The sequence below is a fragment of the Tympanuchus pallidicinctus genome, unplaced genomic scaffold (genome assembly GCF_026119805.1).
Source record: "Tympanuchus pallidicinctus isolate F22 unplaced genomic scaffold, pur_lepc_1.0 scaffold20, whole genome shotgun sequence".
NCBI classification, from domain to species: domain Eukaryota; kingdom Metazoa; phylum Chordata; class Aves; order Galliformes; family Phasianidae; genus Tympanuchus; species Tympanuchus pallidicinctus.
Genome location: NW_026294722.1, coordinates 9664967 through 9691605, shown reverse-complemented (window position 1 = coordinate 9691605; position 26639 = coordinate 9664967). Strand labels below are relative to the sequence as shown.

General features: G+C 53.5%; 2 protein-coding genes and 1 long non-coding RNA gene across 10 annotated transcripts in view; 2 read left to right on the top strand and 1 right to left on the bottom strand.

Moving 5' to 3' along the window:
• The window catches only part of CBFA2T2 (CBFA2/RUNX1 partner transcriptional co-repressor 2), a 51604-nt gene extending 48249 nt beyond the window's left edge, over nucleotides 1–3355 (top strand). For all 8 annotated transcript variants that reach the window (XM_052684122.1, XM_052684121.1, XM_052684129.1 and 5 more), the window contains exon 11: nucleotides 1438–3355. In XM_052684122.1, the coding sequence (XP_052540082.1) occupies nucleotides 1438–1716 (279 nt within the window). In that variant the 3' untranslated portion in view covers nucleotides 1717–3355. The remainder of the gene's footprint in view (nucleotides 1–1437) is intronic.
• The window catches only part of LOC128081179 (uncharacterized), a 123231-nt gene that overhangs the window by 80983 nt on the left and 15609 nt on the right, over nucleotides 1–26639 (top strand). The window lies entirely within an intron of this gene.
• NECAB3 (N-terminal EF-hand calcium binding protein 3) lies at nucleotides 3174–26516 on the bottom strand. The gene is made up of 13 exons (XM_052684150.1): nucleotides 26406–26516; nucleotides 22713–22737; nucleotides 21607–21715; nucleotides 14447–14472; nucleotides 14012–14109; nucleotides 7975–8111; nucleotides 7682–7803; nucleotides 7315–7394; nucleotides 6951–7004; nucleotides 6418–6530; nucleotides 5221–5298; nucleotides 4824–4915; nucleotides 3174–4336 (listed from the first exon to the last, which is right to left on the bottom strand). Exons 1-13 carry the CDS (start codon nucleotides 26496–26498, stop codon nucleotides 4308–4310), a joined length of 1056 nt encoding a protein of 351 aa, XP_052540110.1. The 5' UTR covers nucleotides 26499–26516; the 3' UTR covers nucleotides 3174–4307.

Sequence of the window (26639 nt, the reverse complement as noted above, 5' to 3'; positions counted from 1 at the left end):
TGCCTTCAGGTTTGTCGCAGCAGAATGTGGGGAGTGAGTGTCAGGGCTATTCTGATCCCTCAGCCATTAGGTACCCTCACTGCTCTTTGGCTGGGAATGCATTCCATTTGGTTTTGGAGGTCTCAGAGGGGCTGAGCAGGAGCTGCTCGAGTAATTCCTTCTCTGCGACGTCACAGCCACCTGTGGCTGGCTCAGTGTTGTCACTTCTCTGCTCAAATGCTCCAGGCTTTGCGTGATTCTGCTCAGCAAAACTGAGAAGGAAGTGGGGAATTGTGTCACCCCAGGCCATGTGGACAGCCAGTGTAGTTCTGTCCTCCCTTGGGATCCTCTGGGAGGCTCTGATCCCCGCACATGGCAGCAGCTGTGTGGACGTGGGGTGTTGTTATAGATGTGTCTGTGCTCTGGTACTTTCCCATGAAATCATTGAAGATGAACCAATGCAGCAACCAGTAAACAGACAATGGGAGTGGGTGGAATTGCTTGAGGAGGACTGAGGTGAGCAGTGGTTTTCTGTAGGGGAATTTTTTGGGGTGTATCCCCTCCTCTGCCTCCATCCTTTGCCCTACACTGCTGCACAGAGCAGTGGGAGCAGAGCGGGGACATGGGAGCTGATAGCACCCCTGATTGATCCTCCAGCACTGGGGACTCTTCTCTGGGGGCTTTACAAGCTGGCGTGCATCCTGGCACAGTGTGACCTGAGGAGCGTGATTTAGCACAGTGGTTGAAATGTCACTGCTTTAAGCTGCTTACACAGCTTTCCTAGAGCTGCTCTGGGCTCGGTGCTGGCAGCCTGCAAGTTGTCCCAGCACAGCCCCGTGCGCTGCCTGCCCACCCTGCAGCCTCCTACTCCTGCCCACAGCACTGAGTGCTGGTGGCAGCTGCACTCCCCTCTGGGTGGGCGTTCACCATCACAGGAGCCCAGCTGCAGCTCAGCTGCTCCCCCGCTCCCTTGAAGCAGCTGTGGCTGCAGCTCCAGCGTCGGCCCCGTGCTCTCACTGAGCTGGCTGTGGGCTGCAGGCCAGGGGCTGTGCTGTGCTCCTTGTCCCACTCACAGCCGTGCTTCCACCCAAGGGCAGAGCAGTTGGTGGCAGAGCAGCACGCTGGGATCTCCGTGGTGAGCAATCGGCTGGGATTGAGACCAGAACAGAGCTGCTAACAGCAGGAAATAGAAAAACCAGACAGCAGTGTGTGTGTCAGTCCTCGCCTGCTGCGTCCTGCGTGCGTCTGGGTGGATGTGGGCAGAGTGGGAGCGGGGCAGTGCGGTGCTCTGAGCTTGGCAGAGGTCTGTGGGAGGGCAGGACCCATTTCAGTGTGAGCAAATGGGGGCCGGCGGGGGTGAGCGGTTCCCCCCAGCACCGTTGGGGCAGCAGCTCTGTTACGTTCCTACAGCTCTGTTTGCGCGACCCGTTTCCAAGCGCGACGTCTGCTTCCTTTCAGAGCTGCTGGAACTGCGGCCGCAAGGCCAGCGAGACGTGCAGCGGCTGCAACATCGCGCGCTACTGCGGCTCCTTCTGCCAGCACAAGGACTGGGAGCGGCACCACCGCATCTGCGGGCAGAGCCTGCATGGCCACAGCAAGGGGCTGGCGCTGCCTGCAGGGCGCTCGGCCAAGGCCGGGGACGGGGTGCCCAGCCCCAGCATGGAGAAGAGCTCGGCGGCCACCTCCCGCTCCTCCACGCCCGCCTCTGTGACAGCGATAGACACGAACGGACTCTAAAGGGGAAGTTTGGGTTCAGCCCGTTTCCTTCGTTGTCCTGGTGGTGTTTTGGTTTTTGAAGTTGGAAAATAAAACCCACGGGAGCTCGGATCAGTTGACGTGTTGGACAAACCCAGGTCACCTCTGTTGGAAGCTTTGCCGCCCCTCCTGCCTCGCTGGGTGCACAGGGAGCTGCAGCACACGCCCACAGCATCTCTGCACCCATCGCTGCCGAGGAGTCGGGGCTGCAGGCAGGAGTGCTGGGCACACAGAGCCCTGGGCCTTGGCTCAGACACGTGAGCTCCTTCCTTGGGGTGTCCGAAGCCCTCTGTATTCAGCCCCAGGTGCGTCTGTCTGTTGTTACCCTGCTCCCAGTGCTGCGTGGTGCTCTGCCCCAGCAGGGCTGCTGTCCCAGCAGAAGCATCCCATCCTGCCATGCAGTGATAAGGACAGGATCACCCTGGGGGTGGGGGCACAGCTCCACTCCAGGGACTGTGCTGAGTCCCTCTGTGCCACGCCAGGCAGCAGTGTTGGGTCTGATGTTGGACCTTTGAGCGCCTGCAGCCCAAATCTGAATCCCTCATGGGTGATTACTGCCCTTTCTATCTGGGTGCAGATATTTGCTATGCAGGAAGCATTGTTCTGTTGTGTGGAAGCTGTTGGTTTGGGAGTTATTACTGCTTTCAGCCACCGAGGCTGCAGTGTGAGCGCTGGGTGCTGTCACAGCCCGCTCTTCCCACACAGCTCCTGCCCCAGAGCCCCACCTGAAGCCGTGGGGCCCAGCACCCTCCGCTGCTCCTCTCAGCTCTGCAGCCAGCACTGCCTGGGGAGAAGCTGCTCAGGGCTGGGGGGGCACAGGGCTGTGCTCCAGCACCGTGCTGTCAGCAGTGCAGCAATGGGAGGATCCGCAGTGCACCCGCACTGAGCTCATGCTGTGCTGCGCACAAATGGGACTGAGGAAAGCATCTGTTCAGTAAAGCTGCGTTTCCGTGACTGGGTTTGTGTGCTCACTGGGTTGGAGCCCAATGAGGCAAGTAATTCCCAAATTATTTTTGATCACTTTTTCCATTGGAGGCGAATAATGGAGATGCAAGGAATGATCCCAGAGCTTGCAGGCGGTGTGCTGGGCTCGAGCAGCAACCACAGCCTGCAGGGGATGCTGCTGTGGGAGCTGCTTTGCAGCTCAGCCCTGCCTCTGCAGGGGATTATCTTGCAAAATAAAGCCCCAAAGTCTCCCAGTTCTCATGGAGCAGCCGGGGTCAGCCCAGCCCAGGGCCTGCAGTGTGAGGGCCGAGTGCTGCCCGCGTGTGTACATAGACCGTCTTCCATCGTCCTCATGCAGCTTTGGTGGCTGTGTATTAAAATTACCCCCAGTGTAAATGAGTACAATACTAACAGTCATGATTAGAATAATTATTTTTTTTAAACACGTAACGATACAGGTGAACTTTGGACATGGGCAGACTTGAGGGACTGAGTTTTCTATTTTTCCTTTTTTTTTTTTTTTTTTTTTTTTGGACATTTAATTCTGTAATAGGAATTTGTTACTTCATTCCTGTGCATAACTTATTTAATGTACTGTATAAAGGAACCCAAACTGTTACAGATGTATTTAGTTTGTTCTACTCGAAAGTAGTCAATAAAAAGACTCTCCTCATCACACAGCACCTTCCCCTATCTGCCGCTGGGGGCAGAAACATGGGGACAAAATGCAGGGTTTAGGGGCCGTGGCCATGCAGGGGCTGGGGAAATGTTTGTGGCTGCCCTGGAGAGCTGCTGGCTGCAGGTCAGCCCCCAGTGCCCCCCAGCACTGCTCAGCAGCAGTTACAAGCTGCAGTCCCCAGCATTTTGCCCTCTCGTAGATGCCATCCCCCACCTCCACAGCTGGGGGGAGCAGAGCCCTCTCCTGCACCCCAAGCCCTGCCCTGCCTCTCTGTGCCCCCTGGTGCTGCACAGACTGATGGCATTTTTAATGACTACAAATGGGGAATGGAGTCAAACCATTCAAATTAGCATCTCTGGTGTAAGCCAGCAGGGAAAAGAGGAGTGGTGCTGAGCCCCACGCTGCTGGTGCAGGAGAGGTGCGTGGCAGGAGAAGAGCTGTGACATTCTCCCTTCCCCTGCAGGGCTGTGGCCTGTGCCCATGCTGGCTCTCGCTTCACACTGCTCTCAGCAGCTCAGTTTCTGCTGGCTCTGCAGCATGAGGACACAGCCACCGTTGTGCTGTTACAGCCACCGTACTGCCCTGGCTCCTCACCATGCCATTCCCAACCCGCAGCATGCAGTGACAGCCACACACTCCATGCCAGCACTGTGCTGGTGCCAGTTCTGTTTATGTTCACTCAGCAGCAGCATAGAGCCAGGAGCTGCACTCAGGGGGGTGGCACCATGGGGACCCAGTGCCACGCTCACCCGCTGCACGAGGAGTAAATAAATTAATAGATGAATGACACAAAAAGAGCAAAACGGTGAAACAACGCTGGGGCCACCAGGCAAGCAGCCCTGGGGCTGCAGGAGGGGGAGCAGAGGTGACAAACGTGAGCGCAGGCGGTGGCCGTGCAGGGGCTCCGTGTCCTTCTGCGTGCCAGCAGCATCTGGAGCGGCTGCTCGGGTCAGTTGTTGTTCATTATCCACCACGAGGCTGGGGAGGGAAAAAGGAGAGCTCAGGGGAAGCGAGCAGGGAGGGCAGGATGTGGTGTTGAGGGTAGGGGTGGGTTGGGGGGATGGAGCAGGGATGGAGCCCTGCTCAGAGAGCTGAGGCTCCCCTGCAGATGCACCAGCACCACCTGCATGGTAAATAGCAAAATGGAGAGCAATTTGGTGTCAGAGTTGCCTCCAAACTCTCCCCTCAGCAGGTATCTCACTGCACCCTTAAAAATGGAGCTCAGACACAGCCCACGGGACCAGGAGGGCACGTACTCTACAGCCAGCTCTCCGGGATGGAGGGAAGCACAGCGGGCAGTCAGTGCAGCCTCCAGCTGGGGCCCAGGCTGGCAGCAGCAGGGCTGTGTGCGCCTTCCACCAGGAGCTGCTCTCATCTGCTCAGCAACCCAAGCTGCACAGCACATTTGGAAACGTGATGTAGGAGGCTGCTACCTGCAGCACAGCCTCATCGAGCCCCCACTCACCTGGGAAGAGCATCGTGGTCAGCAGCTCCGGGGACTCCAGCAAGCTGATGGTGGCCCGCTGGAACATCTTGCTGTGGCTGGACTGGAGGTGGCTGTGGGGCAGAGTGCAGGTCAGGAGCCTGTCCTGCTCATGCCCCAGGGCTGCAGGAGGGCTCTGTGCTGGCAGGGGACAGGGCTGCACTGACACTGCCCTGAGCACCGCTGCTCCCACCCCACGCCCACACCTCGAGCTGAGAGCTCAGCCCCCCTTTGCTGCCATCGGTCCTGGGACACGAGGGGCCAAGGGAGCAGGACAGGCTGGTGAGGGCCCCCAGAGAACCAAGAGAATCCCTTTCCACTCCCACCCAGCGCATGCAGGAGCTCCCAGCCCCCCACCACACACAAGAAAGTCCCTGACCTTCTCCACGAAGCTGCATCCTGCCAGAACTCATAGAGGATGAAGCAGGCCTCGTCCGTCAGCTTGCAGGCAGACACGCTGTGGGGACAGGAGCAACCTGAGCTGCGGCCACTTGGGAACAAGGAGCACAGCTCTGCCCACATGCGCCCACCCAGCTGCCAGAGAGCAATGCTAGGGCACAGCCACGACCTGGGGAACCCCCACCACGTCAGTTCAACAGCCAGGAGCTGAAATGCTTTTGGGGTGACCCTCACAGCAGCCCAGGAGCAGCATGGAGGTGTTTCATTATTTCTCAGGGAGTGAAATCCAGAGCCACAGGACAATCTGCATTGGACTGTGACAGGAGCAGGAAGGAAACTGGGGCAACAAAGGCAAAGGACACCCAAGGATGCCCAAGCAGCAGCTCAGAGCTGTGCCATGCGTAGGGCTGCACCACACTCTGATGTTCCCTGTGCTGGAGCACTGAGCAGGGTCTTCTCAGGCTTCACATCCACTTCCCACTCACATGGAGAGCCCATAGTGCTGCTCCCGTGTCACACTAACAGCTCACAGAATCACCAAGGTTGGAAAAGACCTTCAAGATCATCCAGTCCAACCATCCACCTATCAGCAATTTCTTACGAGTTCTTATGAGGGAAAAGCCCATCAAGCCTAAAAAAAATTACACATCATTCTCACTGCCACACATCAAAACAAGTTTCTTCCTTTTGCTTGCACTGAAATGCAGTTTTGTACTGTTGAAACTGAAGAGCTGAAAAATGGCACTTTAAATGAGTACAGCACAAACATTTTCCTCTGGAAGCAGCCTAAAGCCTCCCCTGGGAAAAGGGAGACTCCAGCAGCAACCTCAGTCTGCAGGGACACAGTGACTGAGCTGTGCCTCCATCTGGCCCAGGGCTTCATCCTTAGCTCTGGTGCAGTGCTGGTGCACAGCCCTGATCTTACATCAGAGGCCAGCTTTAGAAGGTCAGGATGCTTCCCACCAGCACCACTCACGCTTAATGTGAAATAATGCTGTGACATGAGCTCTGCCCTGACTTTTCTCCCTTCCTCTCAAGTCTCTCAAAGCTGCACTCTCTTACAGGTGTATGGCACCATCATTCAGGTTGGCATAACCCCCTCTCGCCTCCCAGCACAGCCCTGCGTTGTGCTGACACAGGGCTGAGGGCTGCCCTGCTCCTTTCCCACCACACTTACTGCAGGCAGCTGCTCTGCGCCGTGGTGACCTCCATGTAGGACCTGAGCGCCTGGTGAAACTCCTCGATGCCACCCTTGGCCACTGATATCTGTCTCTTGGCCACCAGGATGCTCTGCAGGAGGGACAGGCAGTCAGCAGCATCGCAAACAGAGCCGTCCCCATGCTTGCCCTCCTCCCTCCATGCAGCAGGATGGTGCAGTGACAGTAAGGAAGCCAGGCTGGCACCACGACTGCTGTGCTTCCCTCTGTGCTCGCTCCAGCTGAAAGGGACACCCCAACCACGGGGCCTGGAACAAAGCTGAGAGGTTTGGGTGCTCACAAGCAGAGCGCTGCCCTCCTCGAGCTGATCTCAGGCACACACACACACACACACACAGAAGCTGCACGTGCCTTGGGCTGCATGTGCCCTGGGCAACAAGGACAGCTCTGGGCCAAAGCCAGCGAGTGTCTCAGTGCACAGAGGAGCACAAGAGAAAAATCTGTACACACATCAGCATTACTGCAAGAGACAAGCAACAGGACAGGCACTTACTTCATCTCTTCCTTTGCACGTTACTTCCTCCTTCAGAGGCTCCAGGCGTGGGCTCTGCATTTCACAGAATCATTGTTAGCTAAGAATTTGGTAATAAAGCAAAATGAGCAGCCACCCACAGCCCAGCCCAGCTCGGTGTGAGATGAGCACCACCTCAGAGGTGTTCAGATACCTGGGGACGAGGGGATGTGACACACACACATCTGTGGGGCTCTGTGGGTCCAGACTGACTCACAAGTCAGAGTCTGGTGAATTGGTGCAGCTCTGTAATGAAGCCAGGGCTGAATGCCACAGCTATTGGCACGAGCAGAGGTCCCAGCTGCTCTGGCACTGAGGTGTGGGGCAGCCCCCAGCCCCCCCGCACCTTGCACTCCAATTTCTCAATGAGCTGCTGGAGCCTGGAGATCTCTGCCATCCACTGGCTGTCAGCTTCCACACAAACGCCTGCAGAGGTGAAGGCACAGAGATGTCACCACAAAAGCTTGCCGAAGACTCAGAAAACCGCAGAAGTTTCTAAACCTCTGATATAAACCAAGAAACTGATTTTTGTACTGAAAGCCTTCCTGCTGCTCAAGAGATACAAAATCTCACAATGGTCTGGGTTGTAATTTCTGGGTACAGCAGTCCAGGCCCCGCTGCAGACTGCTCTCATGCCCAGCCCAGGCTGTAGCAGGATGGGGGCAGACACTTTTATCCACTGACACGGCTCCAGGATGGCTGAGCTACAGTACCTGTGGTCAGCATCCCAGAGTAGGGGTCTGTTGGAGACAGACAGATGTTCTTCTGTCCTCTGCGCCCACATCGCCGCCCTGACTTCAAGCCAACCAAAGTCTCTGATATCTTTATGTCCTTTCTGAAAGGATAAAAAGCAAAGGAGTTGGGGTCGGTCCTTCCCAGGGCCAACTGCACCCTGGGGTCACAAAGGGCAGCTCCAACAGATCCCTCCCAGAAGCTCCCCGAGTCCCAGCACTCCGTGACCCCGTGGTGGTGCGAGGGCACAGCGCATCCAGCAAGCACCCCGTACCTCTCCCCTCCTGCCTGCTCCTCCATGGTGTCCACAGCACACTCGAGTGAGCCCTGCAGGGACTGCAGCTGGTGCATGGTCTCCCGCAGCAGGAAGCGGGTCAGGAACTGCTCCATCTTGGAGGAGGTCTCGTAGCTCTGTGGGGAAGGGGAGAGAAACAGTCAGACGCCACAGCTCTGCGTGGCGAAGCACAGACATATCTGGAAGGGGACGGCCCTTAAATAAGCTCAGGCTGCTCGACCAAAGCTCCCCTGGGCTCCACCTGTTGGCCTTGCAGACACTCTAGAAGGTACCTGAGTACAGCAAGAGAGTCACAGTGGGTAACACCATGCAGACAGGGGATTCCTCCATGTTTCCTGGCTTTCCCAAGAAGACGCTTTTCCCAGCTCAGTGCTGCAAACCTCCAACACAGGCTGCCTGCTGAGGCTCCTGGCTGCTCCAGACAGAAGCATGGCAGCAAGGACTGAAGACTTGATGGCAGCATCACTCACATCCTTCCAGCACACGTGGAAGGGAAAGGAGAAGTACCAGCAACAAGGCCCCAGTATGCAGGCAGAATACTCCAGCAGGCAGATGGAGTGTCCCAGTGCTGCACAGAAGCCAACACTCCTGTAGAAGATGATCAAGGCCCAGCTCCTGCCCTGTTGCAGGAGTCCAAAATAACTCTGAATGCTCCAAAAGAACTGAACTGCTTTCCCCTGGTGCTCCAAACTGTTCCATCCAACATCACTGCAATACAGCCCTGTGAATTCAGGGGAGCTCGGATCACCTGGTCCAGCTGCTCCACAGCCAGGCCCCAAGGCTTCAGGCAGGAGGCCAGGCACACCCAGAGCACCACAGCAAAACCAGCCTTCCTGGATTCCCTGCCAGCACAGCAGGGCCCCACAGGTCTGAATGAGAAGCCACATCCATGGAAGGAATGAGCTGAGAAGGGCTACACAGTGCTTGTACTGCAGCATCATTACTGCAAGAGGTGATCTCTGACCACAACAGAGCAGCCCAGCACTGAGAATGAAGTACAAGTGGGGAAAACCAGAAAACTGAACTCACTCTTTGCAATTCTGGTATAAAGGTAGTTTGGTGCTTCAGGGAGCTGAGTGAGTCCCACTCTTGGGCACTGAGCTCAAACCCTCCTCTCCAAAACAGATTCCAGTGATGTGGTTGCATTATTGAGGTCAAATATTTCCAATTCCTATTCTGTTTCTCTCCAACACACAGAAGAACTGAGGCTCCCAAATTCCAAAAGCTCTGCATAAAAGCACTTGGATGTAACCCTTCCAATGCTGCTGTCAGAAACGGTGCAGGGCACAGCCCCCGTCCCACAGCCACACCAGGCCTCTGGCCAGGAGCAGGGGGAGGCACAGAGCCAGCAGTCCCACACAGCAGAAACAAAGTCGTTAGTGTAATTACCCAAGCAGGCACACTCACCCTGATGCTGGAAACAGCTCTGCCTGCAGCTGTCACCTCACAGGCTGCAGCTCAGTGCAATGCCAGCTCCTGGCCTTGAAAGCGGAGAGGATGCTCATCTGCAGAGCAGGCACAGACAGCTGCAGCTGCTCTCTGTCCAAGCAGACAACTCTCACCACAGCAGCTCCACTGTGCGTGGATTTTTATCCATCTCTCAAAACCAATCTCTTTCCTGCCAGAGTGAGAAGGTGGCAGAGAAGCAGCTGACAGTGGCGTGGCCTTAGGAAGCAGAGCCCCAGCCCCGTCCCCCTGTGCTGCCTGCAGTGAGCTGCTCACGTACCCTCAGCCATGCCCATTCACAGGGGACTGCGCAAAACAGAGCCCCTGGCCTCACTGCAAGGTCAGAGGAAGCAATTCCCCCTGCCCAGAGCAGCAATGGGAGCTGGGGCACCTCTGGGACACACGTGGGCCGTCCGTGCTAGGTGCACAGTGCTGAGACAGGCTCAGGTTTCCCTTCCCAGCTCGCCCCCCAGCTACATTCTCAGAGGAGAGCTCAGGCTCCTGCCAGACATTTGTGGAGGCTCCAATCTGCTCAATACACAGCAGCTGAGATGAGCCCACCCGGCTCCAGCATACACTTCCACTGTGCTCCGGTGTCCATCTCTTACTGTGTACCTCCAACCGCTCCCAATGGACAAAGCAGGGTCCCAACACAACTGCAAGCATTTCAGGTGTGCTCTGTGCACAACAAGCCAGCTCCCTCCTGTCTTGCTCAAACACAGCACGCCCCTGGGAGCACACAGAGAGGAGGGTGGAAATAACCATCCTTCAGGAGCTCCACGGAGCTCTCAGGAATCCAGCAGAAAGCAGAGGAGTCTCCAAGCCTCAGGGCACACTGAAGGCACAGTGAGGAACTGCTGGGCAGCACTGCATCACTGAAGTCCCTTGGGGTTCCATGGTGAAAAACGTTCCCTCTGCCCCACATCAAGTGATGGGCACCTCATGTCTGGGCTCAGAGGAGGCATTTCAGCAAACACGAAATGCTAACTCACCCCTCTGCATCACCTTGGAAGATCTCATACCAGGGAGGGAATTGATTGAAAATACTCTTTTACTTTGATTCAGCTGCACAGCTCACTTCAGGGAACAAAAAATAAAAATAAAAACCCTCTTGTTGGGTATTGCAATAAGCACTTCAAACCCCACTGTCAATAGAACCTCAATAAAATACATCTCACTTTGCTCACAGCAAAGGCTCTTGGAAAGCAGGAAATAACTCAGTGAGCACAAGAACTGTGGTTGCAGAGTGGTACTCAGCTCCGCTGACCCAAACAAAAATCCCAAAGCTGCCAAGAACTGCTGCAGTTGTGCTTTGAGAGGTTTTATGTTTCTTATGATGGTGGTTAAACTTGGGACACAGCGTGGAATAGGTGAACACACAGTTCCTGCCAATGGAGACATCAAAGCATCTGATTTGAAGGGGTATTTGTAGCTTGGTTTGCAGTGTTTGCAGGCTAAAGAATGAGAAGATTCTAGCACACAGGATCCCTGTTAGAGGTTTGCATCCTGCTCTGACACTATTATAATGCAGATGCAAAGTTCAACCATAGAATAAGGTATATTTAATATATCATAGCACAGCTACCAGTATTTACGCTTTAAAAATACACAATTATTATATTAGGAAACTACCAACCAAAAAAACCAAACAACCAACCTTTTCCTTGAACAGGTATCATTCTTTACCACGTTTCTACCAAAGAGGAAGGATGGGAATGCATGAACCAGGCATTTCTTTTCCTGCCAACTGAGGACGAAGCAGAAGGAGCTGGCGCAGGTTTGCTGCCCACACAGGCGCTATTTCCTACAGCCACTGCTGTCACAGCAACAGCGAGGACAACCTGGCTTCCACTTCCCACGCTCCTGCAGCACTTTGCAGCAGCCTACAAGGTGACTGCAGGCACCCAGGGCGCAGCCAGGAGACACCCTGCACGTCTGTGCCAGGCGTCCTGCGTGCAGGGGTGGGAGCCAGTGCACCAAGAAGGCTTTCAGAGGCACCGCTTCAAACCACGGCTCCCAGCACAGCCGCACCACGTTCCCTCTGAGCTTTCATTTCTGTATTTCCCTCCCTGCAGCTCGCTGCCCCACACCATCTGAGCAAGCCCAGCCTGTCTCCCAGAGGTGTGTTTTTGTTGTGTTAACGCAGCATCCCATGCTCTGTTTTCCACCTTGAAAAGTGGGCTCAGGTTTATTTACCTGAGGCTTCCTGCAGCTGTGGAACAAGTGCCTGGAGGATACAGGGGTGGCAACCCTCAGGCAGAAGAAAGGAGGAGCTACTGGAGTCAGATCACACTCGCAACCAAGGGATGCTGCAATTCCACTGGTGAGACCCAGGCCAAATTAGAGATGCCCTTCTTCCTTTAGCTGGTCCAGGAAAGGTCAACATGATGGAATGGTGATACCAGGGGTGCAGCGACAGAGGGAGTAATGCAACAGAAAGCTGCTATAAGGGAAGGAAAAAGGACTGCTCACCTCTCTCAGAGGATCTCAGCTCACAGGGAAAACTCCAGAAAGAACTCCTTCCCCACTGGCAGTCAGCCCTCAAATGAGGTCTAAGAGGGGTGCAGCCAGGCTTCACCCCTTCTGGTCCCACACCTGAATTGACTTCACCTGTGCTCCCAGGGCTGACCAGGTCCTTTCCCCAGGTGCTCAGTCAGTGCTTCAGACTGGGACACAACAGTTCCCATACATCTGGTACCACTGCCTCCATGAGCATCACGCAAAGCTCTCTTACATAAAGCCCGGGAAAACCAGGCAGCTATTGAAAATCCTCCACCAAGGTGACAGGCCTGCTCTGCAGGCAGAGTCTCATAGCAGGGCCACTTCAGCAGGCTGGGACCTTTCAGCCTGCTCAGCACCCAGCACTGCTGCACCTCCAGCAAAACCCACAGGAAGAAGTTTCACTCAGCTCAGGGACGTTCCTCTGACAAAGTGGAACTGTCATTCCTCAGCCACGGGGGCACAGGGGATGATTGAGTCAACAGAAATGACAGGCAGACATCACATGGGAAAACTCCATTCTCTGCCCATTGCCCTGGCTCAGGTGTGAGCTATAATCTTCCCACCCAACCCCAGTAGATCCATTACTCCCAGAACAGCCCATCTGGAAATACAAACACGGGAAGGCATTCAGGTCGCAGCACGCTAAGAAAGCAGTGTTCATCATCTCTGGCAGCCTCTAGCAGCGATACACTTCCCACAGCTCCAACACGAGCCCTGGTTTCTCCCTGGGTCACCCAGGGCAGGAAATGGAGCAGCACCCAGCAGCACCAGCACTTGCACCTTGACCAGGTGCTGCACAACCAACATGCTCTGCCCTCCTCCCAGCTCTGCTCAGAACCATCACAGGTGCAAAAACAAACAAACACACAAACCTGTTTCAACAGCAGAAACCTGCCTCCCTTTTCCAGGGAAAACGTGTGACACCAGAAACCCCCGCCAAGCTCCATTTCCTAGAGGCTGCATCCAAGGCTTTAGAATTTCAACTACAAAGCCACCACAGGTTGCTTTTTATTTCTTCAAACCCAGTGAAAAAGGGCAAGAGATAAGCAAAACGAGAAGTTAATTTAAGAAAATGAGTGGTTCAAGGTGTGTGCTGAGCAGGGCTGCAGAGCGACATGTAATTATAATGGAACTCTCTGGGATGTTTACACCAGTGCCAATGCTGTGAGGCAGACAGTAATTGTGCTGTACTTGGGAGAAATACATGAATATACAATGAATTCATTATTAAAATAAATAAATAAGAAAAGAAGTCAAATAAAGCACAGCTCTCTCCAGGTGAATCATTCTCTCCCTAGGGATTTGCATTTAATCAGATTGCACAGGGAGACACTACTGAGGGTGGATCTGGCCAGAAAGTGGCACAGAGGGCAAGATCATGAGTGAGTTTACAGAGACACAAACACCCCAGAGAGCTGCTGGGGGGAGCTGGCAGCACGACCCTTTGCTTCTCTGACCAGAAGGGAACTGCCTCTTTTTCCCTACCCACCTTCCTGGTGATGGCCCCAGGTACAAAGCTAAACCACTTCTTACTCCTCAGATGCAGACAAGATGCTGATACCCAGAAGGGTCCCTTCCAGCATTTGCTACTGCTCTCTTGCAGCTGCAGTCCAGCTGCAGTGCTGCATGCTGCAGACTCCTGTCCTCCAACATGCAGACAAAGCAGGATGCTGCTTGGCCTCATTAACAGCCTCAGATCTGCTTCCCCTCAGTATAAGTTGCAGGAAGAGGAAAGGCATTCGCAGCAGGGGTGAACTCAGCTAGGAGTCAATGGATTTCACCATTCTTTTCCTTCTGAACATTTGGCAACTTCCTGAAGTGGCCCTTTCCCTACAGCAACTCCTGTCCCCTTGCTGTGAGCAGAAACTCATATCCACTGAAGCTCAAGCTTGAGCTGCCTGACACAGCATCCACCCTCAAGTAACCCATCCACATCAAAACTCATTGCAGCAGGTAACCTGTAACACCTGGGTAGTACCACATCTGCAGCCCCTGAAACCCATGTTTAATGCTGAATGAGAAGATGAGAACAGCACTTCTGTTATCCACCCTCCTGCCTCATCCTTACCAGCTTGGTTTTGTCCATGGCTGCCAGGACAGCAGAGTTGAGCGTTTCCAATGCAGAAAGCACATTCCTGTACTCTCCAAGATACGCTGAGAAATAATCTGAAGTGGGAGAGAAGACACTGTGAGCTCCCAAAGCGTCTCCTTCCTCGCCTCCCCTGTGCCAGCTGCTTCCAGCACTGCATGGGGCATTCCCATTCCCGCCCAGCAATCACACCTCCTGCCTGGCACCAGATGGACAGCCCATTTCTGCCCCAGGGACAACTGCCCCATCCCTGGAGGAAAGCACAGATACCCTCTGTCACCCTCCCTTGGCCAGCTGGGACCCAAACACAGGGACCCATCAGTGCCACGCAGCCTGCCCAGCCCAGATGCATAAACCCCCTGCAGACCCCTCAAGAGACAAAGCCCCTCCAGAACAGACAATCAGCCTACTTACCACACAGCTTCTCTGTGTCCACATTGCTGCAAGAAAAACAGTTTTGTTAGATAGTGAGGCTGGTTTGGGAGAAACAGTTGTGGTGAGTGGGGTCTTGAAGTCTTGTCTGGAGCCCCCACTGAATTTACTGCTTCTCCAGTGCACTTTAAAGGCTGTATTTCTAATAAAAAGATAAAAAGCCACACAAGCTCAGAAGGAAGGTGTGAAGAAGCATCGCTTCTGCTCAGGTCCTTCTCATGTGACACCAGTCCCCTTCCTGTCCTCTCTGTCCCACACATGCCCCTGGAGCAGCTCCTGTAAGGCTGACAGACACAAGGCACCTGCAGACAGCAAATAGATAATTAAAAAAAAAAAACAAACAGACTGAAAAGCTTGTTAGTTCCCTGAACCTTCTTGCCACCAGGTGCCAGACAAGGCACGAGTCCTGTGGGAAAACCACCACATGCCCAGGTAGGCAGGGACACAGTCTCACTGCTGCAAACAGGATTGTGACAAAACAGCCCCAAGCCTTGAACCCAGAGCTGTCACCCTACAAATGCAGCTCTGCACACCCCTGCCCCCTGGTCACAGCACTCTCAAGCGCTGCAAACAAAGGGCCAACCTCCCTCTTCCTGCTTATAAAGGCACTGCTGGGGTGGAAAGGAAGAACACAGCCCGAAATACCTAGCAGTTTTGGGGCAGAATGCTGGACGCTGCCCAGAACTGGCAGAAACACTCAGGCAACCAAAGCTGCAAAGCAGCTCTGCTTGTGATGCCTCACATCACCTGCACGGCTCCCAGGGAAAATGCCCCAAGATGTCATTTATTCAAATCAGCCTCCTCAAGAAATTCTGCTGTCTCAAAATCTCCCGAGTGTCTGCAGCCTTTTTTACACCTGATTGGAAAAGTGGAAGACAGTATTAAAAATGATTTTAAATGCTCAAGTGCTGTCACGTGTGGAGGAACTGGTGATACCTGGAGCTTGCTGGGCTCCCAGCACAAAAGTGGCTGCAGCATGCTGCTGGTTTCTGCATCTCTCTTTCCATCAAGATTCCATGATCTTTAATAACACACAGTGCTTCCAATTACGAAAATACGCAAACCCCAGTGGGAATAGCAACGTCCAAGCCTCTCATTTTTGAGCTGACAGATGTCAATTTCACATTTCCCCAGTCTATGTGGGAAACACAGCACCTTGTCAGTGCTCCTGCTGTAAACAGATCAACCTGGGCCAGCAATGCCTGCAAAGCTCAGCAGACTGCAGCACGTCGCTGCTTCACAGCCAAGAACACAAGGGCAGCCCCCTGCAGAGAGCAGGCTGCAGGCTCACACGTGGGGCAGTTGGTTGGCAAAGTCCCATGAACCTGGCTGCCCCGGGCTGTCACCTGGCCCCTGTGACCCAAAAACCTGCACAGCCTCAGCAGACAGAGATGGGCAAGGGAACATGGGGAGCGTGGCAGGTGAGTGTGGCAGGGAGGATGGACTCAGCAGGATGCTCCTGCACTTGGGGTTTGCTGGAGAACCCAATTTCAGGGTGCAGAAATACTGGGAGGGCAAGTACTGGGGTCATGAAATGGAAATTGCATAACCAAACCCAAACCTCTTTGGGAGCAAGAAGCCTCTGGCAGTGGGACTGCAGCCCCTGCATTGAGTTACTTGCATCACGTGTTACTTAGGCAGTGCTGAGATGTGCTTTGGTTCATCCACATTACAGCACTGGAGGAGCTGATTAAGGCAGAGTTCTGGACTACAGTCCAGGCACTGCAGATAGTTTTTAAAGTTAAGATAGTTTTAAAGATAAAAATAGTGTTTCCCCTGAGATACAGTACAGATAATCAACAGAACCAATGCCCCTTCACCTGCCAACTCCTCTCTGTCAGGCTTTACTGATCCCACCTCTAAGAAGCTCCATGCATGCCCCCACAGCTCTGCCAAGCTGATTGGGGTTTGAAGCACAAATTTAAATTGTAAAAAATATCTTGCTCCTTCCTATTTTTTTCTACAAGTTTCTGAAAGCTGTCTGGAACCTGCAGAGCTGCAGGAAGTCCCTTGCTGCTGCACTGACACAGAGATTGGGCACTGCAGCATCCATGGCACAGCTTGTGTAACCTGTGCTCCAAAGGAATAACTGCAGCCACTGGTTCCCATCCAAGAGGTGAGTAACACGAAAGGTGAGATGTGGACCCGAGTCAGCAAAACCAAGTGGGCAAACTCTGTACGGCCACTGCTTCCCAGCTCCTGCACCTGCACTGCCCCTGCCTTGCAAAAGTGCAAAATCACACTTGGTTCTTCCCATGTCAGCACTGAAACACCAGCAGCTAAAGCACAGCACTGCATGGTGAGAAGAGGCAGAGTGCAATAAGAAAAGGGTAAAAAAAGAGAGTGCGGTACCAATATCTCCTCCCTCTGACACCTCCTCTTATCACTGCAGGACAGGCATCCTCTGTCTCCGAAGCACTTATTCTGAGGCTCTCCACATTTCCACATAGCTGTATTTTGACTACATTCAAGCCTCTGATTAACGGTAATTAAGCTTGAACTGATGATGGAGGATCTTGTCATCATCATGTTTTCAGGATTTTGTCAGAATGCGCCTGGAACTGATGCAAGAAAACATCAATCAGCTTCAGCAAAGCAGATGGGAATTCTGGTTTTTTTACCATTTAACGTTCACATTGGAAACCTCTGCTGTGATCACAGATCTGGTTCCAAAGCCTTAGCTGTGCTCTTTAGAGTTGCAGTCACTCTCCAGAGTAGAAAGACTGGCTGATGCTGTGACAGCGAGCGTCAGAGCAAAGACAGGAGGCAATGTGACACAACCAGTTCTTCCACAGCACCAGAGGCCTGAGGGAATTTCCCGAGAGATCTTAAAAAATAAAAGGTCAGCAGACCTTCAGAGATCCCAAACCCTTCACTCGTGGCTCAAGATCAGAACTCTCAACAGACTGCATCCGAGCTCCTGTCAGCCTGATTTGACAGCTACCTCCCACACAAAGGAGGATGTGCTGGATCTCTTTTTTCCCATCTAGATTTTCCCAACTGATGCAGAACAGAAAGGTGCAAGAGATCCTGCTGACACTTTCTGGGGCACACTGCATCAGTCCATGCACAGAGCAGTGAGCCCACAGCACACACACCTCAGTGCTTTGTCCAAACATGCTGGGTCTCAGCCCACTTGGCAGGACAATCCCATACAGACGTGCTCAGGAGGGGACAATCCCAGGGCTGGGGACCTCTGAAGGGATCTCAGGACCCCTTGCCACCCACCTGTCCGGGCTGAGCACAGACACACGGCTGCTCTGGCAGCAACCTGCATGCTGTTCCTCCCAAGACACTTCGGCAGCAATGGAGCTTTTCCACTGCCCACAAAAACATTTGGCTTTTCTCTAGCAGAAGTTTTGGTGGATGAAAAAGCACATAGGGAGACATGGTCTCTTCTGCTCCGGTGCAGCTCTGGTGCTGCACTCTCTGACAAGTGAAATGCAGCATGAGCCTCGCTGTTGGACTGAGGTATTGCCAAAAGTTGCATGCAGTTTCACTACAAAACGTTTTCTAAATGCCAAAAAATTAGAATGAGGAGATATTTTAAAACCAAAATGGAGTGCCTATGAGACTAAAAATGTCTCACAGGGAAACAGAAAACCTTCAAACAATCATTCAAACAGACATGTTGGATTACAAGTTTTTTGCAAACATATTCTGATCGGATCCCTCCTTCCAATGCAGCAAACAGATGTTGGGTTACCCCTCAGCCTTTATTCCACCTGCTCAGAACTGAGCTGAACCGTGCAGAGGCAGCTCTAACAAACACCACCAGCGTCCTGCTTGAGCACTGGGTGACACCGGAGGTAGAGCACAGGCAGGCAGGAAGGACAGAGAGGAAGGGAGGAAAGGAGAATGTGATGCTGTGGGCTCTCTGGAAGGAGAACAAATAATGCATGAGACCTCTAAAATATTAATCTTCCCAGATGTCAGGTTTGTGAGCCAGGGGAGCAGATGCAGGCTGGCAGTGATGAAAGAGAGTCAGTATGTGTCTGGGCAGCACTCCATTACCCAGACACAGATAATGTCTGGGTATAAAAAATCCCTGTTGCTGTGTTTCCTTGGGTCAGGCTGTCACTGACAATGAAACAATCTTTTCAACACAGACCTGATGAACACAGCATCCTTGTGACCAAATTCACCAACTGGATTAAGAGTGAAACTTTCCCACTGTCAAAAAAGCTACAGAACACGAGAGGAGAAGGCCAGGTGTGCTTGCAGAGCTGACCATGCTTATGCTGAATTCACGTGCAAGAAGCACACCAGCAGCAGGTTGACCTCTGAAGGCCTCTGCCCACCTTTGATTTCAGACACAAGCAGATGGTGCTGAACATCTACCTCTGAACACGCTCTGCTCAGTATAAAAGCTTATGTTTTATGTTTCCGTGAAGCTCAAAGCAATCACAGCATCTGCAGGGAGAAGGCTTCACTGACAGCCTCGAAATACCTCTCATGATAACCTGTGGAATATCACACAGAATTGGCAGATATCAGGAATCAAAAAAGCTGGAGAAAGCAGCATTGTGCTACACAGCTCAACTGTGGACCTAAACTTCCAGCCTGCATGGCTGAAGCTGAAAGTCTAAACGGTTTCAAAACAAGATTAGATTTGTGGAGGACAACAGGAGCTGGTGATGTTATCAAGAAGGTCCTGAACTAGTGATTGCTGGAAGGGTAAAGGAGCTTCCCATATAGTCTTGTGAAGTCCCTTCTGTCAACACCAATGGCAGAAAGATACTGGGAGAGACAAAGCCCTGGTCTGGTCCAGTCTGGCTCTTCTCCAGGAGACAGCAGGGCTACAAGCACAGCCCTTACGAGGCACCAGAAGTTCCACAAAGTAGGAGCCTTCCCTGAATGCTCCAAGAACAAATGGCAGAAAGCCTGACTCCAGATGCAGAGCCACGGGAAGCCTTCCGTGGTCCAGCACACCAAATATTGACTGATTTCTCCATCACCTGTACTGTGCAGCAGGTAGGTAGGTCTGTGCAGAGCCCAGTGCATATTTATCAGTTCCATTTTACGCAAACAGAGAGCAAACCCTGTTACATCTCTGAAGTCTCTGGCACGGTCAATGAAGCAATAAACTACCTAATGCATCCTGAAGCTGCCCAGAGCCAAGCCTGCTTGCCTGCCCTGGACAAGGTTTCTATGTCACTTGTGTGACAGCAAACACCACGGTTCACTGCCAGGCCAAATCCAGCCTGGAGTGGCACCAAGTGAAAGCTGACACTGCCTCGTGGAAGGCTGTGCACAAAGCCAGCAACAGTGGAGCTGGCCCCAGGGAGAGGCCTCAGGGAGGAGGCAGTCACTGGTAATTTCTCCCTGGGGACAAGGCTGCCAGGAAAGCCCTCAGCCCAGCAGGCACAGAGCTCCAGGCCAGGATCAGGGCACTCTGAGAAACACGTTGTTTGCAAAGAACTGGTTGCCTCCTACCAGGCAATTAGCTGAGCACCAGGCTCCTGCTCCTGGAGATGCTACCTGCTCGTCTACCAGCTAATGATCAGGTTGGAGAGATTAAGTACAGCTCCCTTGCTGCCACAATGCCAAATCCATCCCTCTCCCACGTGCTCACTGTCCCAGAACTAACCCTGTGCACGTGCACACGGCTCACATCCCAGCCAGGGACAGAAACAGGAGTGTTCCCGAAGCATCCTCAGGGCTGGGCCTTCCATCTGCCCCTTCTTCCCATGGAGAACTGAGGGCATCCTTGTAGGACAAGGGGTCTCCCGTGCTTCCTTGAAGTTAGTGAATGCAAAAATTTGGAAACTAACTTTGTCTGCAAGGTCCCTTCTGGTCTTCATGGTACAAAGAGATCAAGCACACAATGGTCACGCCCTGCTAATAGATGTCACCAGCTCAGTGCTGCAAACACCACGTTGTCATAGCTACCATGCTGTCATTACAGGTGACAATTTCCAGAGAGCACTGCAGCAGCCAAGGCCACACATGACTCTCAGAGCAGGCATGCTGCCCTGGGGCGTGGGGCCTGCAGAGTCAGGGGGCACCGGGCAGTTTGGAGGGGCCCAGCACAGCATCCCGCCTCTTCCATAGGCAGAAGGGCTGAGGTTTGGTGGAGCTGCTGCCCTGGGACATCAGGAAACCCATCTTGAAAGCAATGGTAAACCAAGAGATCGCTGCCGGTCAGATACAGCCCTCTGTTCTGCTGTAATCTGTTTTCCAGTGGTACTGCAGCGGTGATGACTCCAACATCATCCCAAACTAAGGATCAGTGGGAGGAGCACAGAAAGGCAACAGCTCCCTGCTATGTCCCTGGGTTCCCAAATAGACTAAGGAGGCACCTGCAGGTCACCTCCTGCTGCTCTCATCCAGCAAGCCCATCTGACCGTACACACAGCAGCAAGCAGTCACTGGAGGAAGACGCCCTCCAGCCCTCACACAAATGGTACAACACCTCCTTAGCAGCTGTCCAGATGGACACATATCACAGAAAGAGGCCTGAGGGGCTGCAGAGGCACCAGCCCACTTCTTTGCCCCATCACTACGTCAAGAGCACCACCTAACCCACCAACCCTTGGTCAGAATCAATCGCTCCACTCACCCAACTCGGGTGCATAGCTCAGGGACTGCTCAGAATTTGCTGGCAGTGGCACGACAAACCCAGCAAAGCCCAGCTGATCTCCCTAGGTAGCTCCAACCTACAGGAGCCCAGAGTTAAGTGCTGACCTAAATTCACAGTTACACTGACACTCACAAGGCCCATTTCTGGTGGAAAGTTCTTACGTAAGTGAAAAATCAGCTCCCTGTGTCAGCAGTCACCAGGATAACTGTTCATCGTCCTCACATCACCACATGCTCCTCCTGCAGACACACAACCTGCTCTGTAGAGCTGCGTATTTCTGGAAGACATTTTTCAAACCAGCATAATGTAATTTTAAATGGATGCTTGCTCTTATGGCACTAAAGTAAATCTGATAGTGCCCGATTCAGAAAACCTGCTTTCTCTCATCACCAGTGCTCACAGTCGGTGTTTAATGGATTTTAACATCTGCGTGTCACAAGAGTTAGGTTTATCTCACCCTGACTATTTATTGCACCCGCCTCCAAATGTCCTCCATCTACAGCCAAGCAGTTTCATATCCTCCTTCATCTCCTCTCCTCTGCACCACCATGGTACTTACTCTGAATGACGCCTGTCAATGCCACTGAACAACTCCCACAGCTCCTCCGAGCTGAGGATTCCATCAGCAAAATAGTTCTTGAACTCCTCAAATGACAGTTTCCCATCATCTGCATTTAAACAAAAGGGAAGAATAATTATATATCTGCAGAAAGAAGCATACAAGCCCCAGCAATCCTCTCAGCAGCCTCTTCACAGAAGCGTGGGATAGCTGGGCGTGTTGTGCATGATAATTAGAGCGGAGATCTCATTGAAAGCACATCCCATCAGCCAGAGCAACCCCAGCAGATACCTAGCAGGGCTGGCAAGCAGGGCAAGTGCTGCTAGGTGGGAATCTCAGCTACCCTGATCCTTCCTTCCAAAAGACCTTTCGTAACATTTTCAGAAACGTATTGAAACTACACTTAAATAAGTTTCTAGGCTGGCTTTCCATTCAGTTCTCCTCAGTACAGAGCCTATTATAAGTCTCACAATGAGGATGGCATCAGATTTCTATGGAAAGAAAATCTTTTCTTCGACTCACGAGCTCTTTCTTTCCAATCTGCAGGGAACTGATGCTCCTGAGCTGCATTTTGATCTGCATCAAAGGTGGCTTCTGTTCCCTGCAATCTATCATGAAAGAGAAGAGCCAAGGTAGGAGGAAGGCTTGTAGAAACCACTCGTGGCATTGAACACCTTGGTTTAAGGGTGCCAAATATAACTCCAGCCTAACACTGAGACATGAGGGGCACTGGTGGAGTCAAAGAGCAGAGTCACCCAACAGAGGGCAGAGACAGCGCTGCAAGGGACAAAGAAAAAGCCCAATGGATCCTGGCCAGCCCTGCTCTGCCTCCCATCGCACCGCCTTTGTGCAGTAGTGGTGCAGCTGGTGACATCTCAGCACCCACAGCTCTGTGCTGGGTGACACACAGGCCACGCTGAGTTTGGGAAAACTGCTTTCCCAGTCCCTGGCCAGTGCCTTCACCTCCAGGCAAAGCAGAAGCCTGAGCTCTCTTCCAGACAGAGAGCTGCCTGTCCTTCGCTCTTCCAGTGAGCCTCTCAGTGAGGAAGGGCTACAGCTTTACCCGGGGCTGAGAGGGGGAGGAGGCAGCAGAACAAAGCACTCACCGTTCTTGTCTGCTCGCCGGAAAATCTGAAAGAGAAAACAAGACAAGGCTGAGAGCAGCGGCAGGGAAAGCAGCGAGCACAGCAGCTGCCAGCTCTCCCCAGCCACCACAGGGGCACCTCCGGCCCTGCAGGAGCTGTGGGGCAGCCCACGCCACCGGGGCTCAGAAGGACAGCGTGCACAGACTGCGTGGGGGGAAATTTCCCTTTGCAAATGCTTAAAACCATTTCTCTCCACTGCACAAAGCTCTCAGCGCAATCGCTGATGCCCAAGCAAGTCCAGCACTAGCACAGAGCTTCTTTTAGAGAACGCAGAGGGAGACGAGGTAGGAAAGGCATTACTGCAGCTTTGCTACAGCCTCGTGATGGAAAGTGTTTAATTTTTCAAATCCCTTAAATGAAAGAACATTAAGCAAAAAACACTCCATAATGTGAGCGCTTTGCACGTCATCACCAACATTTCAACCATCTGCAGCTCTCACCCTGCGTGTTGTAACAGCCCTTCACAATTCTCCTGTACAGGACACCCGGACACGTGAACCCCTGCAACGTAACTAATAATTAATTCATTCATCTGTAACTAATTCTGTCCCAGAGCACAGTTTGAGCACTGCTCTGGTTAAGCATCTTGTCTCAAACCACAGTGCCCAGGAGAAAGCCAGGTTTTCTTATTGCTTCCCCTCTCCCTTTTCACCAACAACTGTCTGAAGGTCTTGGGCTGATTCTGGAGAGGAACAGTACAATTTCACAATTGCTGAAGGCTGAGAACATCTTGCCAGACAGAACAGTACAGGCTTTTGGCCAGCACATCCTAGCAGAGCTGACAACAGCAAGCTGTGTGTCACAACTTTCCTCTTTTTAACCATCTCTTTCAGGTCTGAAGAAAGATCAGGAATGAAAAAGGGCAGGACAAAGGGAAAGCAGGCTTTGTTACGCTCTTTTCTGAGCGCCTGCAGAATAGAAACCACTGCTAAAGCAGCCCTAGAGCAGCTCTGCTCCTCACTGCTGGCAGATACATCCATAAAGCTGCCCTTCCAACCCCAGCTCTGTCCCACACTGCTTGCTGAAGGTTCTGCTCACAGCCCATAGCCAGCCCTGCACACAGACACAGAGATGTTCCTGCCATTTGCTCAGACAAAAAGACAGCTGACATAGTTTCCTGAAGAAATCTCATTCTCGAAGCCAGTCCCTATAGGGAGCTCCCTGCTCCATCCCCATGGCCCAAACCAGAAGCAGGGACACCTCACAGGAGGATGCTCTCCTGAGCAAAACCAGCTCCCTTGGCAGCACTGCCCTGAGCTGCCCAGCATTAGGTAACTGCCTGCAAGATGCCATTCCTGGTCACGGCAGGCTGCTTTCCTCAAATGAACAGGGCAGGGCACTCTGAGTGCCCATTAAGACTCTCAGGATGGACTTCAAAGCTTTCTTGCTACCGACTAAGTACAGAAACTTGCATTCTGCACACACTGGGGATTTCTCTGGGTTTTAAAGCAAAACTTTCTCCAGGCGAAAGGATCTGCATCTGTATCTGGTTCCACTCAGGCTTTCAGGGCTATATTTCCTTCCAACACCGAGGCCAGCTAGCTCATCCCACCCGCACCCCAAAACACTGCCAGCGTCACCCAGGTTTTACCTAACTCAGAATCAAGGGAGGCCAAACATTTCCTTCTCCTAGGCTGGCCTGGCTCACTGTGGTCTGCCTGCAGGCTAAGAGGGAGGGCAGAGCTTTGGGGGGGATGCCATGGGGCTGGGAAAGAAGCAGGTCCTTAACCTGGGGGTATCTGTCCTGGAGTCATAGCAAGGAGATGCTTTTCACTCATATACAGAAACCTCCACTCCAGCAACCTGTTAGCAAAGCTCTGCCTGTGTATGCAGCAGAAACGTATGAAGATCATCTTAGCAAGGAAATGGAGCTGAAGGGGCCCTGTGAAGGAAAGGCAACATCCCCTGAGGCTGTGCGATGCTGGGGACAGCAGGTTCCTCATCCCACCTGCCCTCAGCCTGAGAACAGAAACAAGTCTGGGTTGGCAACTGGAGAGCCCTACCTCCATCCTCACATGCATTCACGTTGCTGGGCAGTTTCAGAAACACAGGGACACTGCCTCAAGCCTGAGAGAGACACGTCCCTTCACCCGGCTCTCAGGCTTAAGCTCAAGGGGCCACAGCCTGCTCAGTGCCTGCAGTGACAGACAGAACAATGAAGGAAGACTTGAGACTACTTTTATTTTGGGATTAAGCCCCTTGAGCCCTGGAAAAGCAGGACATTACAGGGTCCCTCCTGCTTGCAGGGCTAGAAGCAACCTCTGCTCCCAGGCACATAGCAGGGGACACCGTGGTTGTGAGGTGGGGGCAGTCACCCAGGGAACTAACAGACAAGTCACTGCAGCTTACCGCCATGCCTCAGGCACAAGACTGGCTGTGCAAACAGCTTTTCTGAAACCTCTGTTATACAGAATGGAAAGCAAGCAAGCCCTAGGCTCCAGTCTGGGGGACAAACTCCTCTGGGGCTTGAAATGTATATGGAGAATAATAATTGCAACAGCAGTGCTGCAGTTCACACAGCATGCATGCTGAAGCACTGCAGGCGGAGCCCTTGTTCTTACCTTCCCAAAACATTGGTGACTTCTAACAGGGGCAAATGCAGGCCAGGAGAGATGACCTGGCTCTTCAGAGTCAGCCTGGCATGACTTACCACAGGCAGACAGGCAGATCCCACTGTTCTCCCTCTCATCTCCTTTATCCTTCTCTGCTTTTCTTATCTTCTTTTCCTCTCCATCTCTCATTAGTAAAAGCATCTGGGCTGCTCAGGAGCCCTATCCACCACACACATCAGAGAGGAATGCACCAGTGCTGCTCCCTGCCATCCATCCTACTGCCAGCCCACAGCTCAGCTTCCTGGCAGTGCCACCATGTCCAGATGTGCCCAGAGAAACATAGTCCCCCAGCAGCATCTCTGCAGCCTGGGGGGAAAAAGCAGGCTCACATCCGTCCAGCACCTGGAGGTGCCCGATACAAGGGGCACTGTCCAGGGTTCATGCTGTGCTCACATGCTCCCATTGCTGCAGGTCTCACTGCGGTGTGTAGGACAGACTGGAGCCCACCGGCTGCGGGAGGAGAAAGCACACAGCTGGGCTCCACGAACCCAGCTGGCCTAGGAAGCATTCAAACCGTTCTGGCGAGCTCCAGAGTTGAGGCAGGAGCACAGCAACGCGGAGGGAGAGGGAGGGAAGCCGAGAGAACCCGGGAAGCGGCTGGTGCGCCACGAGAGCTGCTGCTAGCTCTGTTAACACTCCACATTTTAATTGCCTTAACGACACTCCGAGGGATAGATCTGGGACAGAGCGACCGCCCAGAGGAGCCGAGCTGTCACCACCACAGCTCGCGTTCCCTCAGCCAAGCCATCAGTGCGGTTAACGACGCCGGCTGGAGAGCCGCGCAGCCCGAGCCCCGCGGCAGGACGGGCAGCCACAGCTCCGCGAGCCGCCCGCACGAGGGCCGACGGCCACGGCGACAGACGGGATCGGCGATCCGCGCCCACAGGGAGCAGCGGGGCCACATCCAGCCCCGGGGCCGCCCCCGGAGCCCGGCGCGCAGCTCCGTCCCCAAGGCCGCGGCTCACCCCGCACGGCTCCGGTCCCGCCGGCGCCCACCCGACGCTGCCCCCGCGCCCAGCTCCGGGCCCCGCGCGGCACTCACGTCGTGGAAGATGGGCAGCGGCTCGCGGCGGGGCTCGGGGCCGAGCTTGGCCGGCAGCAGACACACGGCCAGCAGCTCGGCGCACGCCATCATGGCCGGCCCGCTGCCCGCCCGCCCGCGGGGTGCAGTGCAGTGCAGTGCAGTGCAGTGCAGTGCGGTGCAGTGCAGTGCAGTACGGTGCAGTGCGGTGCGGTGCCCTCTCGGCGCGATGCCCGCACCACAGTACCGCAGGAG